This window comes from Alligator sinensis, unplaced genomic scaffold (assembly GCF_000455745.1).
Source record: "Alligator sinensis unplaced genomic scaffold, ASM45574v1 scaffold170_1, whole genome shotgun sequence".
In the NCBI taxonomy this organism is placed as follows: Eukaryota; Metazoa; Chordata; order Crocodylia; family Alligatoridae; genus Alligator; species Alligator sinensis.
This window is the reverse complement of record NW_005841863.1, coordinates 4235565-4254802: the sequence shown is the minus strand read 5'-3', so window position 1 is coordinate 4254802 and position 19238 is coordinate 4235565. Positions and strand designations below refer to the sequence as shown.

The 19238-nt window shown below is 40.4% G+C and overlaps 1 protein-coding gene across 1 annotated transcript in view; it reads right to left on the bottom strand.

Annotated features, from left to right (window-relative positions):
• Positions 1-19238, bottom strand: part of LRP3 (LDL receptor related protein 3) — a 33312-nt gene that overhangs the window by 6934 nt on the left and 7140 nt on the right. The window contains exons 2-4 of the mRNA XM_006016612.3: positions 18501-18548; positions 12420-12558; positions 259-467 (exon numbers count right to left, since the gene is read on the bottom strand). Of these exons, the coding sequence (XP_006016674.1) occupies positions 259-467; positions 12420-12558; positions 18501-18548 (396 nt within the window). The remainder of the gene's footprint in view (positions 1-258; positions 468-12419; positions 12559-18500; positions 18549-19238) is intronic.

Genomic DNA, 19238 nt, shown 5'->3' with positions numbered 1-19238 from the left:
CTGGCTATGTTTTTTTATTCAAATTTTTTATCCCAGCATGAAGCGACTCGGTCTGCTGGGCCAGCCCACCTCAAGAATCCTCTCAAAGTCAAATGGTAAATAAAAATGTCCAATACTCTTCACGCCCATACTTTAAACCAATGTTTATACTAGACTTTGCTCAACAGAAAAAAAACAGTCATGGGAATTGGAGGAGAGATGGTGAACTAAGCTCTGAGTAACCCAACAAAATTCACTGAAACTGTACAGAGCTTTTACCTCTGATGTAAGAAAGGCGAAATCCCTGAGCCTGTCCTGAACTCGATGCGTCTGAGTGGAAAAATATCCAGACATGATCTCTTGCAGAGATGAATGAGGGTGGCATGGAAGACCCACACACTTTGTACTCCTCCCTCTTGGAAGATGGACCAATCATCAGCCAGTCTACAGAGCACCTCTGAGAGTCCTCTAAATCAAAGTTCCTAAAACTTTCAGGAACAAAGAAAACACAAATGAAGACAGAGGATAAGAATCTGAATATGGGCATCCTTTCACATTCATAATATCTAAAAGGAAGAAAAGGAACCAGCAAGTCATCCATTGTACAGTGACTGCCCACAAACATAGCACTCATTTTTCCCCCCATTCAGAAAATGATCCACCCCACAGGCTCAGAGCACATACAGAGAATACACAAGATCTAAAATGAACACTCTGCTAAATAATCCCTCAAAAAATAAAAGAATAAATGTCCTGTTACCTGATGTCTTTAAATCAAGATTGGATCATGTTTAAAAGATATACTCCAGTTTAACTACACATTACAAAGCGCATTAAGAAAAAGGGTCAGACTAGATAATTATAAAAGTCCATTTCAGCCTTAAAAGCGATGCATCAATAAATAAACAAAATCCTTTCTTGGACAGAAAAATCATGGAGTTGGACAGGGAAAAATATCAAACTTTCAGGCAATGGGCAGGCAAAAGTGTTGCGGTAAAGTCTCTGAACTCCCAAAAATAATAGAGTCAGATCTTATTTCATCTACAGACAAGATGTAAAGATCTTGTGGGGAAGAGAAACTGAGGCAAAAAGAGAGGATGTGATATCTGTGACTAGTTAACAGGTGTTGCGGATAGGGGAAGAAGCAACAGATATGTAACAATGTTAATGTAAAATCTGAAAAAACGTTAATGCAAAATTTGAATGTGTTCTCCTGCTTGTCACTATTTTGACTCAGTCCTAAGGATAACATAATGACGTAAAAGTAGGTTTGTCCATGTCATCCCAGAGATTTGAGCAAAGTGGAACAGGATCAGATTTAGGTGCCTAAATCCACATAAGCCCCTGACAGGTAGGTTTTGGCCCATCAGTTTTTTCCTCCTCAGACACTAATCTCTTTTTGTGCTCCTGTGTTCAAACATAGAAATCAAACAACCCCACAAGACCAAAGCTGCATATAACTCATAGCACAAGGGTTTGTATAAACTGTCTGCAATGACATGCACTTTATCCCGAACAAGATCAGTTTCAGATTGTGTGTGTCACAATATGCAGCAGCCTTAGACAATGCAACTTGTCTCCCTTGAGAGATTAAAACAATGGAGTTCTCTCTGCGAGAGAAGGGATATAGCTGTCATAGAAAACATGTTTCATTTCCCTGTCAAACACAGAGTTGGGATTAAGTTGGTATGTTAAAAGTTATCACATATATTACATCAGATAGCCACACTGAAAATACTTAGAAAAAGTGAAAGCTTTAGCAAAAAGCTGGGTCACGTTCTACACAATCTATCATAGGTACCAGAAAAAGCTGTGTGAAAATACAAAGGGTACAATATGGCTGTATGATCTAACATCATAAAGCTCTAAGTCAGGTCATTTCCTTCAAGGGAAAGGGAAAAGCACATTAGCAAATCCACCCTATCCAGGAGTCTCAGCCTACAATCATCTACTTTTTATGCACGCTCAGTAAGCTCTCTGACAAAAGCATACAATTAGCAAGAGAAAGGGCATGGCACAAAGAATGGAAAGAGAGGGAATAACGAAGGTACAAAAATAAACTGAAAACCAAAATATCTAATGTCTGTGCAGTAGTCTCCTAAATAACTAAGCAATAGGGAATAATTAATCTCAGAAATATGTTCATTTACTGCTAAAAGCTCCTTTAAGTGATGTTCTCTGGTTCTTCCTAGTTTGCAAGATACATCCCCAAAATACATTATTTTCCAGTATCAACCATCTCATTACATCCTTCTAACTAATGGATTCTGGAAGCCAGAAAGTGCCAGAGATTTTAACTGTTAATATGGAAAGGTAAGCAAAGGCCTACATCTCAGGAAGAATAATTAAAAATACAAATATAAAATGGGTGACACCTGACTGGAAGGCAGCACAATGGAGAAGAAACTGAGTGTCTTGGTAAATCACAGACTCAAAATGAGTCTACAGTCATGCAGCTGCACAAAAGGCAAATACAGTTTTGGGAAGCATCAACAGAAGCATTAGGTGCAAGTCATGGGAGGTGATAGTGTCTCTCTACTCAGCACTGGTTCGGCCACATCTAGAGAGTACTCTGTGCAGTTTTGGGATCCACATTTTTAAAAGGACATAGAAAAGTTAAAGAGGGCCCAAAGTAGGTGACAAAAATGATAAAGGGCTTGGTAGGCAAGTCATAAGAGGAGAGTTTGAAGGTTGAAACAGGCATATTCGGTTTACGGAAAAGGCACTTAACAAGGGATGTGACAGTAGTCTTCAAATAGTTGAAGGACTGCCATAAAGAAGAGGGAAAGCACGTTTTATCTCTTGCTACAGAGTGTAGGATTTGAAGTTGCAGCAAAGTAGGTTTAGACTGGGTGTCAAGAAAAAACTTCTTCACTGTTAGAAGAGCAAGGCAGTGAAACAGACTGCCCAAGGAAGTTGTGGACTCTCCATTACTGAAGATGTTCAAGAAGGGGTTGGACAGGCATCAGTCAGGGATGAGCTATGCCTATGTATGCTTCTTTGCTTTGCTAGGACTGGTACACTTAATGAATGCACTCTTAGCACACAAAAAGCGCTTTATAGCTGTAACAGAACAGACATTCATGGCACATAAAGCATGTTAAAAATGGCAGACCCCACTCTACATTAACCCGGGAAGGATGTATCCTAACCTAAAGTGCTTTCTGTTAGAGCACTTTATCGAACATCTATGCCAGATCCCATTGAGGGTTAGCTTAGAGTGCGATCGCTGACATCCCAGGTGGTGTTGTGCATGGCTCTGCTCTAGCCTTGGGAAAGCTCCTGTGCTCTGCCTGAGCACTGTGCTGGGTCCTCTCTTTGGCTGTCACTGACCCAAGTGACAGCCTCTGATCTCAGCCCCATGCACAACCTGGTGACAGGGATGGGGTTTGCTGTCCCTGCAGGGCCACTGACCTCATGGCACACTGCAGCCCTGAGGGGGGCTGTGGAGGAAGGAGTCCAAGGTCTTTCTCCCCACAGCCACCCTGGCTGGGCTATGGTGCATCGCTGCTTGGCTAGGGGTGGGGGATGGCTGTGGGGGAAGGGCTCTGGGGTCTCCTCCACCACAACAACGGTGCACCACTGTCTGGCCTGGGCTGCTGCTGGGGGAAAGACCCTGAAGCCCTTCTCACTCAACAGCCCTGGCCAGGCCACACTGTACTGCAGCTGCTGGCTGCACTCGTCAAGAGTCTGAATGGGAGTCCCCCATGCAGATCTTGCCTACCCCACCCCCAGGCCCCAGCCAGCAAGTTTTAGAGGGGGGCCCCTGTGGTGGGGGGGCACTGTTCTCCCCCTCTTCCCCCCCAGCCACTGCTGAGAGTCACCAGCTGATGGGGGGAGTGGGGCAGGGCTAGGAAGAGGGGCTGCTCTGGCATCTTCCTGGGAGATGTGTGGGAACAGCCCCAGCAGCCAGTGTGGGCAGGCTGCAAGCCCCCAGCATTGAACAGCAAAGTCTGCATGGTTGGCTCCCACTAACTTATAGCACTTTGAGTAAACCGCAATAAGTTAGAGCACTTCCACCAGGGGCTTTTTGAAAGTCTGTACTTAGCCCTAGTTGCCACCTGGGTCCAGGAAGGATTTTTTCCCCCTCCTACTGCTAGATATAATCAGGGGGGCTTGGGGTTTTTTTAAGCCTTCCTCAGAAACACTGGGTGTTGGCTGCAGCCATGGGTGGGAATGTTGACTGTGGTGTGCCAACACTCATGCTGGGACTTAAAACTGAAAGTTTCTGGCTAGAGGATCTTGCCTCTTTGCTCAGGATCAGACTTGTAGTAAACCCCCCAGTTGTCCTTTTTCTTTGGTTTATTTAAAAAAATACACTCTCTCCCCTTCCCCTAACCATTTCTGACTTTCTCTCTGCCCTCTCTATCCCTTATAAGTGATTACAAATAATACTAGGTAAGCTAAGTTCTTATACTCCCACATTGTAATAAGCCCCTTTTTATATATTATAAATAGTGTTCTGTTATGTTTGTCTTGATTTTTACTGTTTTATATTGTATTATATTGTATTCCTATCATTTGTGCATTGATTTTTATTGTTTCATATTAACATTGTATGATTTAGGCCTGCAGTGTGGTTTGGCATGAGTGATGTCAAGTATCCATTTCACGTGTCAGGTTCCCATCTTGTCCCCATGCCCTGTTGTGTAAGTATGTTGTAACCTATGACTCAGACATACCCCCTCCGATGTAAACTGGTTCCTGAATGAATGGGAATGAATGAGGGTGGTTGAGAGACTATGACAGTAGGTCTAAAAATAGCTCCCTCTGAACGACCGAACCATCAACTCGAGGACTCAACCATCACCCTGCATTGACCCTCCCTGGCTCAAGATTTGGAAGACAAAGACTGCTGCAGAAACCAGCCAACTCACCATTACAGACACCTGAAACTGCATGTCCTCAGTTCCTCAGCCCAGCTTCTCTTCTCATCTACTGGCTCTAATCCCAGTCCTGGCAACTTTCACGCCCTACACTTTCTCTCTCTCACCTTAACCTTCCCCTCACGTATCCCAAGTACCCCAAGCACACACATACACACACCGTACCATCCAAGTTAGGACCTCACCTGTGTGTATGTGTAGGTGGGTGGTATGTGTGTGAATTAGTGAATATACATACATATATATGTCATTTTGTGCATGATATATGAATTGGTGATCCGTGTATGTGTACTGATTTGCGTGTTTGTACCTGTGCAATTGTACACCACATTCTCCTGTCTAACAGTGCGATATTGAGATCCTGAGCATTGGCCTGATCCCACAGGGCAACAGACTGATCGCCATATTTGGGGTCAGAGAGGAATTTTACACCAGGCTCAGCCTGATAGAGACTGTGGGGGGTTTTGCCTTCCTCTGTAGCAGAGAACATGGTCCTCTTCATTGGATCTCACAAGCACATTTTAACCTTTCACAACATTGGCTGCTGTGGTCCCCCTACTTTACCTGTGGCAGACTGGGGGGTTATGTCTTGTGGTTATATTAAGATTGAGTATATTTTGCAAAGAGGTTAGACAATGCATTTGTACATGGTTGTTTGGATAGGGGTTATCCTGTCTCAGCTGGGGTAGAAACTACTTCTCTATGATTGATAGGCTACTCCAAGAAAAGGTACATTTCTAACCTGAATAACCTCCCAAAGGCATCTTAGTGATGATAAAAGGTGTCATGCAAATACCAGAGGATGAAAAACAAATTAGACTGATATAAATACTATATAATGACAAGCAATGGTCTGAAACAGAAGAGAGAAAATTTTGGATAAACACCTGGAACATCAGGTTTACAATCAGATCTGTAACAATAGTCTATCAAACAAAATGATGGAAGTCAGAGTTGGAAAAACACTCAAAAGAAAACATATTGAAAGGAACAAGCCTGCATTGGCTGAAAGAGATGGACTTAACTGGTTTTGTCTGTGTGGTTAATAAATCTTGAGAATCCCAATAATTTGCCCCTCCTGGCTTTCCTTTCTAATTTCCAGCACTCCAACACAGTTTTGCAGCCCACATCTTCTCAGCCAAAGTAACTGTTATGGTTTATCAGGTTTAATTAAAAAAAAAAAATCACATAACAGTAACAGTCCCAATTGCAAGTACAGAAACAGAATATATTGGTGAATAACTGTTCTTTCTAGAGGGCCTATTAATAATGTGAATATGATATTGCTATTCAAGGTCATAGAGGATGTATTTTGCTTTGAAATGGCCATCTCAGCACATGGAAGTCAGATGCAGAACATTCGAAAATTAATTCTCCCCTTCAATAATACACATGTTCAACATTCAAATCCCGAATATCAGTGTCTAGCGGTTGTCAGTTTGGAAAACGAATGTTGTAGAAGAAGCATAGTTTGTTTCATTTCAATGAAACATGGAGGCTTTACTTTTAGTTTACATGACTTGAATAAACAGGTCCAGCCACAATTGTAGAAATCCACCTTCTGTGAGCATAGAGAGAAGGGAAAAGTAAAAGAATTTTGCTCATGAAGAATTTCTTGCAAATTAGAAAATGTGACCATTCCATATATTACTTAGGTTAGGGAACTTGCACGCTAAAACAATTCTTCAAGTGTCTTGTCAGTTTATACTGTTTGGATGAGGGGATGGAAGGGAGTTTTACCCCATCCAATACAAGAGTGGATTTAAAACAAATCCCGAGTAATGTGTGAACAAAGTTTCAAGTAACTTGATAACAATGGCAATCACTTTTTAAATACTAAAATACGATGGACAGGTCACAGTAGGTTTATTATTTAAAAAAATATTAGCTTTAGTTCTTAGAAAATGTATCGTGAAGGAAAGAATATTTGGGAAGTTTCTAACACATTAATTGACCTATAAATGAGTCACTGATTTATTTTATCTAAGTACTGAATATCATTTTTTAGACTTCCACTATTTCATTTCTTTCAGCACTGGTAATTTGATCTAGTGCTACTGCCACCATACTCTAAAAAAATCCTGCCACCCACGAAACATAAGATGAGGATATTTATTACTCCAGAAGCCTTTTTTCAATTGAAACAGGAATGCAAGACAGGAATGCAAATCCTTCTATCACCAGGATCAGTGTAGTAGATGAATGGTGTCAAACGGAAGAGTGGAGAAGGGTTTTATGCATACAATAGAACCTGAAGTTATAGTTCCTGAGGGAGTTTATAGGCTTCTTTGGGGACCAAAATTCACTTATTATTTCTTCTGGTTAATTAAAAAAAATGAAAAGTTAACTCTCTTTGAAATACAGAGTATCTTGTTAAAATGCTCTGGGCCTCAGACTGACATATTGAAAACCCAAAGGAAACAAGAGGGCTGGACAGAGATGACAGACAGAACAGAACATTGCATGATCTGACACAATACAGCTGAGTTTCTTTGGAGAGACAAAAAATTTTTATCAAGAAATACCAACTTCAGTGAATAACCTCCCTACAATGCTGCTCATTCTGTAATAACTACAAGGATCAGTTATTTAAAAACAAAACAAAACAAAACAAAGCAAAAAAAAAACCCCAAACCCCAACTTGCCCAACTTTTAGATCCTGGGAACATTCCATTTTTGAGGACAAAAATAATCCTAATGAAAGCTGATGGAAAATGCAGCAGCAACTCTTCTTCCATAGCATTTTGTACGAAACAGGTACATTTTCTCATATTTCTTTTCACCAAGTGCTAAAAGCCTACTTCTCAAAAACAACAGGGACCAGGAAGCTTACTGTAAATTATAAGATTATCTCTATTACATATACTGCTTATAAGACTTGCTCTGAAGAAGCAGCAGTGACCTACAATGACATTTTCTTATTAACTTTCTAATCTTCACAGGTTGCTAGCAAGGAGTGCATTAAAACAGCTTAACATCAATATCCATTTTCACTGCTGTAAAATGAATGGATGCACTCCCTATAAAACCAATGCTTTTCTGAGCACTACTACCATTTGGACTTAAATGAGAAACATGCAATAGAAGTGTACTTATAAATAACATTCCTTATAAGCAGGGATCCTGGTTTTCTCTTATTTAAAAAAAATCCCCAATTTTCAGTTAAATAAAATTAACCCCAGATCCACATTTTTCCATTATTAAAATGAAACACCACTAATATATTAGTGGTGTTCCACTAGTATTAGTGGTATTTCGTTGGAATCACAGAAAAATGTGGATTTGGGGTTGCTTTTTTTAACTGAAAACTGGGGATTTTTTTTTAAATCAGAGAAAACCAGTATCCCTGCTTATAAATTGAGTCCTCCATATCTTAGGGAGTAAACCAGAAGTAATTTAAATGTGAACAATTATGTGATGAAAGCATTAGAAAAATACAAACTTAAAATTGGAAAAGTAAAGCAAATCTAGGAATGAGCAGGAAAATGAAAAAGGAATGGTAACAAAAAGGCCTAACAGATGTAACAAAGATGTATCACAAAGAGGAACAAAGTTAAATACCTAACTTCATCTACAAACTCATTTAAGAAAAAAATAACGTAGAATAAATATTATGGGTGGCTCAGTAAAGCATTGGCTCAACATAAGATAGGCCAATTAAGCGAGAGAAATCACTCCTGTTTGCCAATCTCTCCCAGCAAGGGCAGATTGTGAACACAGTTGATGCCTTAATTGGCTCATTAAAAAAATTCTGTTTAAACTACTGAAGAGCAAAGGCCTGGAAATCAGGAAATTCTGGTCTACTCCTACCTTGTAACCAACGGCTTCCTGCGTCACCTCAAGGAAGACACCCAGGCCTACCTTTTGAAGGCTGAGCACCTGTAACTCCAATAGCACTGCAAGGCATTCAAAGTCAAGCTTTTCAACTCTTGTAGATTTCCTCTCTGCAAAGAGGGGATATTACTTAACTGTTCTACAAAGGTGACATGAAACAGTCTTGTTGGTCTTCACAGGACCATTCACATCTGTAAGGTCTGCAGGAACAGGGCCCATTGTAGCAACAGCTTTCAGCACCAAGATGGTGTGAATGGGAATTGCAAGGCAGAACAGTTAAGGAACTTTCACGAGACCAATGACATGGATTGCTGAAGAGACACTAGATAAAAATGTACCCATCCGATTAATAGGCAGGGAGAGCAGTTAATGAAGCAATAAACAGGTCAGTTCCACACCACTCACCTGAATTTGAATGACGTTTTACTCTTAGTTTTGTAACTCCAGTACAATCAGGCAGAAGGCAAGGTAGATACGCACTTTACAGATTAACTGAATCAAATACACTTCTTTATTATCATGTCATGGGTAATTACGGCAATTAAATAACAGCAACTGTTAAAACAAGAAGGGCTTGATCCTTATTTCAGACATGCGTGGATGCACTTAAGGAAAACTTTTAAAACCTGTTTCAGAATCAGTTACTATATATAACAATTCCTAGAGGTAAATGTACAAGATTTTTAAAAATGCTATCATGGAAAAGGGCACAGAAAATAAATTATTTAAGCTTGACTTAGACAGTCACCATATTTATGATAAATTTGTCCTTACCTGAATTTATACATCTTTAGTTTTAAGAAAGGAAGGTTTTGATTGCAGGTGGTTAGTCACAGACAAAAAAAAAATGCTGGAAAAATAATTGATTTACTTAACACAATGGCTCCTGGCTGTCTGAATTTGCAGTGACACCACTATGGTAGAAAATCCCTATACAGTCAGTAGTTAAACTTTTTTTCCCCTAGATCTTGATTGCATTCCCTCTATGGGCCACTTGTTTAAAAGTGAGTATTTAAAAAATGTAACTGTTTAATGGCAAAGCCTACACAAAAATGTTTATTTTCTGACTTTGTGGAACTTGTCCCTGGCGACTGTTTAAAAACCAAGGAAACTATGGAAGGGAAATCTATGAAAAGGTAAGCAGCTGAGGAAAATCGATACAAACATATGGAAGATAGATATTACAACAAAGTGTCCAAAGCAGATGCCCTTGAAAGACCATATCTTTTATCCACATGTAGAACAGAGCATTGTTCTACTGAAAGCTGCTGAATAGTAGGCTTATAAGAAACTGGCACAGACTGCAATATTTTTTTATACCATAACTACTTACAATTGTAATTTTATCCCTTTGTGACTCTGGTGTATCCCAAATACACTACTTATGTAATGTGGCTGTCTTACTGACAGTGAGAACTGAAGATCAAAGGACACAGAGATAGCATAATACAGTGCACGGGATTTTTTCTTTCTAAAATTCAAGTCTCAGCTAGTCGAGTAACTGTGTATCACTTCATTTACAGAGTTCAATAACCTACTTTCAATGGTTAACCAGAGCGGGGTGGGGGGAAATCTGCAAACCTGGGTTGCGCTTCTGACTTTGCTATTGCCATGCTAGACAGTCTCCTCATTTGAATAATATAGCAATTAACATAGCCTTATGGTAGTGTCATACATATCAATGCTAATAAAGTGCCAAGTCTGATTGGTGTGCATCACTAAGTTAGAAATGCAACTATATAAACAGTCAGCTGCCACGACTCAGCTAGACACATCTACATACCTACTACTGGCTGTAATGGACAGAATTTAGCCCAGGCTTTCTACTCTTTACAGCTAAATATCTTTGTAGATAAAATTTTAAGATTAAAAGTTACATATCTGTGCATGTCACTGGTCTCTGACAACTATTATAGTATTTTGCCATTCTTCCTCATTACTGGTCACATCTGTGTTTGTACAAGAGGACAAGGCATATTGGGAGCTTTGAGGTGATTCCAGAATGCAAATAACATTATTACTGTTATTATTAATAATACTAATGCTACTACTACAAATAGCAGTAGTAGTAATAAAATAAACATATGCTGCCCAAGTGGAATGCACCAGCAAAAGCAAGGTCCTGTATTTCATTTATGCTTTTCCCCATACTTTCCAGCAGTTTCCATTTAGAAGTACACTCCCTATGTCAATGGATTTTAATGAAGTTTAAAAGTGTGCACCTATTTATGGAGCTCAAATATTGGCAAGTATCTGCTTTCCTTGCTTTTGACAATTAGTTCCTATTTTGAACAATGGAAGAAGGAGCCCTCCTATTATTCCATCTGTGGCAGATTTGTTTTTAATTGCACAGCATCTGCAGTTGAAGAGGTTTGCAGTCCTTTTAAGCAGCTGAGCTAAGACTGAGCAGATGGTGTCAAACACAACAGTATTAAAAACAAAAACGGTTTCGTGGGTTTTTTTAAAATAAACAATTCTTGGTCTGAAGAGGATACTGTGATTAGCACAGAAAATTAAGCACTCTCACAGTATGTCAATACTGTAATCCAAAGTATCCATTTCATACAATATTATATTTATATTTTGTTTATACTCTTCTATTCTGAACTGTGCTTTTCCAGAAAGAGCTGAAACTCTGCCATAAATATTAACGTTTTGTTTAACAATAATTGGTTATTTTCCAAAATACTATATAAAACAGGATATGTTGGTTTTGCTAAATATTTAATAGGCAGAATTTGTATACAATAATATATTCGACTAATATGCTACAGAAAACTGACAGGTTGTTTTGTTGCAAAAATCTTAAGCACCCTATGAGCCAATTTTAAAATGGGCCTCTAGGATGTACCTACAAAATTTAAAAGAATGCCTGCATCTGTGTCACTTCTTGCATTAATTAGCCAGCTTTTGTACACACAAAGAGGGGACTGGATATAAACAAAATACAAGAAAATTATTTAGGGTACCTTAAGGAAACTGTTTGAAATTTTGGTGTTCTGTAAGTCATATTTATCACTTGGTAAAGTAGCCAGTGTCCCAAAAGAAATAACCAAAAAAATAATTCATATTGCTAACAATGTAAGCTGTAGTCTGCCCATCCCCAACAGGTTATTAACAGGCCCTATGAATAAAATAGGATACAAAAGACATCCTGTTTTCTTTGCCTAAAATGGATTATACCAGTTTTCTGCAAAACCAGCCATTTCTACCATTACAAGCAGATTAGCTTGCAAAGAACGGTCAACATTTTGCTGTCTTCAAACTCACGTCCATAGCCTTGCTCAGCCCTAAACCCAAGCCCTAGCCTAATCCAAATTTCATCTCTTCTGCCTGTTTCTACATAAATTTAGTGAAAATAGAAAGATGATTACTTAACCAATGTGATCAGACCAGTATTTCAGTGTTTCAGTTCTCAATCTATCAAGTAGGGATAATACATCCATGGAACACCATGATAATAAATATCTGAAAAAATTATGAGGTGCTCAGATATCACAGTAATGTGGGACAGATATATCTGAGCGAGAATGGAGGATATCTTTGAAACTGAGGTGCCAATGACCTGTCATTATGCTTCACCAAGCATCAGACAACTTTCTTAGTACAGCAGTTCTATATTTTAACAGCTGTTTCAGACACAACTTGATGCTGGCATAGCTCATAAGCCTTACATTTCATTTCAACAGAACTATCTGAGCAGAACATCACAAATCATACCTAATTGTTATTATGTCTCCACGATCTCCTTGGATATACCAGCTGCAGTTTACGGCTGGAGGATAGTTTAGTGGCCAGGAAGGACTATAGATGACTCCGCGTCTCTCTGTGTGCTGTTCCAATTTTCCACTGCAAGCAGCTGTTAACAAGAAAAAGAAAACGTGTCAAATGTTTAGGCTAACTATCACTGTACATTAACTACAATAGCTTTTATCAGTTTCAAATGTTTGCAGATAAGTTAGAATCAACAGTTTCATTCCTTTATTACTCTTGCTTCCCTTGACCTTTACTGAGACACCTAGATTTTTGCTTTATCACAAAAAAAAAAAAATCAATAATCTTTCACGAGTCAATTGAATTACATTGAATCTGCCAATATATGATGCAAAAATGTTCTTACTGACTTACCAACTTCCCAAAGATTGGCATGCCACAGAGCAATTGGAGACCATATTCAACATAAAATATCTAAAAATCTTATTTTTAATAGCAGAAAACTTAATTTTCCAAAGCAAAGCACAAGCATCAAGAGTTCTTTATTTCAGATCAAGGGAAGTGGTAAAAGATACAAAAGCAGATCCTGATTTTGAGCGAAGTCTGATAGTGTTCAAACCTGAGACGCTGGTTCAAATGTATCTCTGTTTTCTATTGTTAAAATGAGTGGGGTTTTTTAACAAGCAAACATTTTATGGTCTGCAGATCACAGAAAAATATTTGACATTTTGACAGAAGCCAAATTTCTCATAATTTAAGCAGTGATAACAGGAGAAAAACAGATTCCCCAAAACATGGATTTCTTCATGCACCCATAGATTCAATATATACTGTGCTATAAATCATGGACTAACAGATCTTTGTAGAAAATTGAACACCACAAAGTTGTTATTATTAAATTCATACTATACAGGTTAGTTCAGAGGAAGCACTCTTTACTGTATGTTAAATGCGGGCCAAGGGTTACAAGAAGATTTACAAGGCTAGCTTACCTCAGGTATAAAACATAAAAACAGTACTGTCACCCTGTAAAAAAGCTTTCAGTTGTATTATATGTGCAAAACTTCTGGTGATTCAATGGCAACAATAATTTACAGAATACAAAAAGATATACAGACAGCTCTAGTATCATTATTTTAATTAGTTTTACAAGATAAATACAAAAATTGATGTTGTAACATGAAAATCTCCACCGTTTATATTTCTAAAATTAAAAATGCCCCAAATCCCTCTGTGATTGATCACTGCCAGAATACTGAGACAATGGGAGCAACTTTAATAAAAATAAGATCCAAAACATTTTCCCAGCATAACTCCCCAGTTCTCTCATTATACATAATGCTCCAGACTGTACTTGGACTTTTATACGTATTCTTCTTTATATGTGCTCCTTGCTGCTTAATTGCATCACTGCAGCATAAGGGGACCCAGAGCTAAAAAGGCTTTACGGGACTTCACATAATAAAGAATATCTCTTTACTGCTGCAAACTAAAACTTCACAATATTAGGGCCCTCAGGACACTGAAGAAAGAAACAGTGCAGACGGAAGACACCTCCGCATGCCACTTTGTGCCGAGCCTTTTACCAACAGTAAAACACACTTTCCTATTGTCCACGTACTAATTATTTTCATTCATGCCCGCTGTTGATTTTGCATATGCTGTTGATTTTGCATATGCTAGTGCTGCAGAAAACTTCAACGTACAGATCTTGATTATCCAAAGCTTATTCAGGCCTCGTTTTGAAAAAAAATATGTGGACATGCCAGTGACCCTTTGCCTAGCTGACATCACAATACTTACCCAGTCATCAATACTTATAAATACTGAGTTTCTGTAATTTTATGATGGAACATTATCCAAAGCAGTTATATTACAGCAATCCTGAGCAACAGCTACTTTTCAGTCTTTTCCTCTTCAGAGTGCTAATGAAGTATATTTGATGTGAAATGAAATGTAATATTTTTAATGTAAACTACTACTTGTTAATTCTGCACCTCAGCATCACTCGAAAAGAGAGCCTACAACTAATTATGTTAACTAGACATTTGATTTGCATCTCAAGTATGTGATCAGAAATAGATGAAAAGAGAAAAGAGAAAGCTTCACCCTTTTAGATAATTTATACAATACAATGACTGGTGCAAGTTACATCATATTCAGGGATCCAGGTTTTCCGTTTGTTGAAGAAAAATGTGGGAAACCACAGGTTTCCCCTTACAAGCTGGCAGAGCTCCAGTCTGCAAAGGCTGCTTGGGGGTGGGGGGAGTGGGAGGAGGCCGATTAGATGCAGGGGATGACACATGCATGTATGCGCACATAGGGGAGGGGTCAGACACCATAGGTGACACATTAAGGGGACATAAGGGGGCACATGCCCCCCAGATTTGTGTGCCCACAGCGGGGCATGGGGCTGCAGCATGACAGGACCAGCATCGGACTGCCTCTGCGGCCCAGCGGGCAGGACCTGATGCAAGACGGCGGAGTGGGACAGCGTGACTTGCCACTGCTGCTGCCACCATCACTGCCGCAGGTACCCCCACACCAGCTATACCACCATGGAGTAACACCATGCTGCCAGCAGCGCAAGGAGTAATGAACCAGGGAAGGGTGGTGGCAAGCTACCCTCACCTCCTCCTGTCACCAGCCGCACACACTAAGCCACAGCTCTACCCTGCCGCCACGGCCCAGCCGCTCCCCTTAGACCACCCACCACTCCCCTTAGGCCACCCATGCTGCCCCCTACCCTTCCTCCCCTCCAGGTTAAAGCCACAGCCCTGTATACCAGAAGCTGGCAGCAGGATGAGCTGATGGTAGCACAGCCGCCCGCTAGTCTGTTACTCCTCATGCTGCTGGCAGCACGGCGTTACTCCGTGGTGGTGCGGCTCACATGCATGTCCTGGTGGCAGCAGCGGCAGCAGCAGCAGCGAGTCTTGCCGCCCTGCTCTGCCCTCCTGCACGGGGTTCCACCCACTGGGCTGGTGCCAGTCCAGCCAGGCTGCAGCCCCATGCCCAGCTGTGGGTGCACTAATCTGGGAGGGCATAGGCCCTCCCAAGACTCTCCCAACGCGTCACCTATGGCCGGGCATCTCCCTGCCCTACACACCACCCACCCCACACACTGGGGGGGCTAGGGCCTGGAGATTGGGGCCAGCAGGTTGGCAGTGAGGGGCACTAGCAGGACTGAAGGAGGTTGGGAGATGCGGGTCGGGAGTGAGGGGCCCTGAAGGGGATGGGGGGCTGCAGGTTGGGAGTAAGGGGCACCGGCATATCAGGGCTGCCCAGCACCACAAAGCAGCAGTAGGGACAGCCACACCTGGGCTTGTGTCCTAGTGAGCAAAGGGGCATGATATAAGCCCCCCACAAAAAATAAATCAAAAGCCAAAATATATAGGTATTTAAAATGTATTTTATTATAATGATTGAGGCACTGGTAGGCTTCCAAACTGCTCTAAAATTGTAAATATATCAATAAAACATTGTGTTCAACTAATACCAAGAGAGAGAGAAAGTTCATTTTAATTGCAGGAAAATTAGGATTTTGAAGTTTTTAACCACACAATTTTGGATTTTTTTATCAGAGAATTTGGGATTTTAAAACAGAGAAAGCCAAGATCACTGCTCATTACCATGGTATTTATAAGTCAACAGAAGACTCCGCCTCTTTCTTCCTTATGCACAGTACACTAACTCCTCCATGATAGTAGGGACCTATTTATACGTGGGGAGCTGTTCAGGGTCTGTTTTCTGAGCAGCTATTCTTCAACTTTCTTTTTTGGATAAACAACGTTTTTAAAATCTATTTTTATATTAACAAGCCTAAATGTTGGAAACAAACCAGAAAATAGGTCAGTCACAGGCACATCAAATGTTTTTAAGTTTGCAGTTGCATTGAACCTAAATTCACACATCTTGTAGAGGCTAGGGACTTTCTCTGTGACACGCAACTTCAGGGAGAGACACTGGGGAGCTAAGGACAACCTGGCACTTGAACAAGCCACATCATGTGCTGATTATTCATCTACATACTGTGATGTGGAACAAAAAATGACATAATTAGTGTAGCCTCAATTTCACAGTGATAACAGATATCATCTCAGGTCTGCAAGAATAGTCTCCCATTCAGGAAGAGGCAGACTGGAACCATAGCAGCCCTTGATGACTGTTTATACAGCCTGTTGGGAAGAGCACTTATGTCAACAGAAGAACTTCCATTGACTTTAACTGGCTTTGGATCAGGCTGACAGATAAGCAATTACAGCATATAAAACAGCAAAGATGTATTCAGAAAGAGTTCAGTACACTATAATAAAGTCTGGGTAAAGAACTGTAGTTTTAAAGCTTGCTTCAGCACAACACCACGACTCTAAAGAAAAACAAGCGAAAAAGCATTTTCAAACGGCCGTAACATCCAAGTGAAAAAGACGCTTCTCAATGGAAAGACATAACCCTGGACAGCTCTCCAGGTGTTATCAGTAGTACTGCATCAGAAAGACAGTGACTTTCAAACAACTGTTCAACAGTTGTTTTTCCTCATTTCATCTAAGCAAATTCAGAGCAAGAGTGAGAACAGCTCATAAAAAACTGCATTTCCTGCATATAGGATTACCCAAGTTATGCAATATATCCTATAGCATGGTAAATCAAGGATTATTGCAATAAACCTAGATTTACCATTCTATGGGATGGAGAGCAGGAATCCCTACATGCCTCTAGGCCTCCAGACAGGAGGTTCTGAGAGCAAGCAAGCACATAGGAGAGGGTTGGCCACACTGCTTTGTGAGTGGGAGGCAGGAGCAGGGAGGGGGCAGGAGTACTTTAAGATGCTGGAGCATACAGATTTTCAGAAAGTGTTTCAAAAGAAAGCACTTCAAAGATGCTTCCCGTTTTTGGGTCATATTTGGAAGCAGATATCAGCTGCATTCCTCCCACCCGCAATGGAGTTTCTGCCTTTGGAGAACAACATTAATATGAATCCCCACAAACAGTGAACCCATAAATCCTTCAGGGGCCTGTTTGTGCCATTCTTTTGACATGGTCATCCGCTCTAGAGATGTACTAGTCTTCTCTGCCCTCCCTGCAACACTCAGGAAAACCAGGGGTGCTGGTTTACACCACTGCAATAATCCTCTCTGTTTACTTTCCTCCATCCAAACTGCATTGCCAAAAGACAGAATAACCCAAGATTACAAGCCCAGAATGTTTCATAGCTGGAGTATCTCAATTTTCCAGAGAAAACTTGCAACTGAAAAAAAAACAAAATAAAAAAAATCCTATCTAAGTCTTCCTGTTCCTAACCAAAATCCGCATTCTTAAACAAAATCAATCTTAGTGTTCAAGATTCCTTAAACTAAACTGTTGACAAATGGCAATTCTGAACTGAGTAATGTGTCATTTTACATACCATAGACAATGCAATGACAAATTCTAGCAACAGCCAGCAAATCATCCCAACAAAATATTGACTAAAGGTCAGACTTGCTCCAAAACATTTGAAAATGGTGCTCTAGTACTGGACATTTCACATATACTTGCCCTGGGCACAGGCCCCTATCCTGACCAGTTATAAATCCTATCTCAATCCCCACTTGATTTGAAGGCACCAAGCACTAAAGAAATAACACACACAAACATGTTATCTTGTCATTTCTTTAGCCTCCTTCTTTCTCAGTTCCTCCTATTGTTTGTCACCCTTGATTACAGTGTTTTAATTCAAATTTAACTGGGAGCTCTTTGGTCCAGACCTATTTCCACCTACTACAATGTGCCTTTATCCTTATTAGGACCTGAGGGTGTTGCAAGAATAAAAGTAAGTAATAATATTACTATTGTCTGGGCAGTTATAAATATCAGTTCCAACTGAGCTACCTGCCAGTATATCTGGGATAGTGACAACGGTTCTGGTGGAATACCATAATCATATAAATATTTCAATATCTCAAACTGGGAAACTTCCTAATAATCCACTAGTAAGCTTTGAGGTCATCCAGTTTCAGCAAGAACGTGATCTGTATGGGGTAACATACAACACCATGAAAAGAGCAAGACATTCCGGTGCTTAGTAGAAATAAGAGAAACATGTCTTACCTAACGAGGTAACAGCACTTTCTATTTTCCCAGTTAGGAAGAGATTCACTGTGTAAAGATACAAAAATAGTATTAATTACAGATTCCACTACTTTTAGGACAGTTCTTAATTAACTGTTTCTAAACATTTCTAGTGATACTATTAAGAAATACAGCATTCTCTACACAAAACCTTATCTACATCTGTGGTAAAACCTCACATAATCTGCTATTATCCTCCAAGAGTTATAAAACACAGAATGCTAATTCAGTATCTGTCAAGTATGCCAGAAAGAAAATGAACTGCCAATCTAGTTTAAATGGTTTTCTACAGGCTGTTTATTAGGAAGGAGGAAGAGCAATTACATTCAACTATGCACGGTTGGTCGTTATATCTCAGGGGTGAGCAAAATACGGCCCGCAGGCTGAATCTGGCCCACCAGGCCATTCTATGCAGACCACAGGGCCCCTCTAAAATTTAGAAAATTATTACCTGCCGGTGGCTGCCTATCTAAAAGCTGATGAGGCACCAGCAGTAGGAGGAACCAGCGATGGTAGGACCTAGTGACGGTGGCAGCAAGGCGCGCCCAGCCCTGCTACATCCACCCCAGCCCCCAACCAGAAACTCCTGCCTAGCTTTGGGGCTATTCCCCTGCCCGTCCTCCGTCTGAGAGTGGAAACTCAGATAAAAACAGGCAGAGGCGGGAAGGGACAAAGGATTGCTGGCGCAGCTGGAGCCAGCCCAGCCTGACCTAGTTC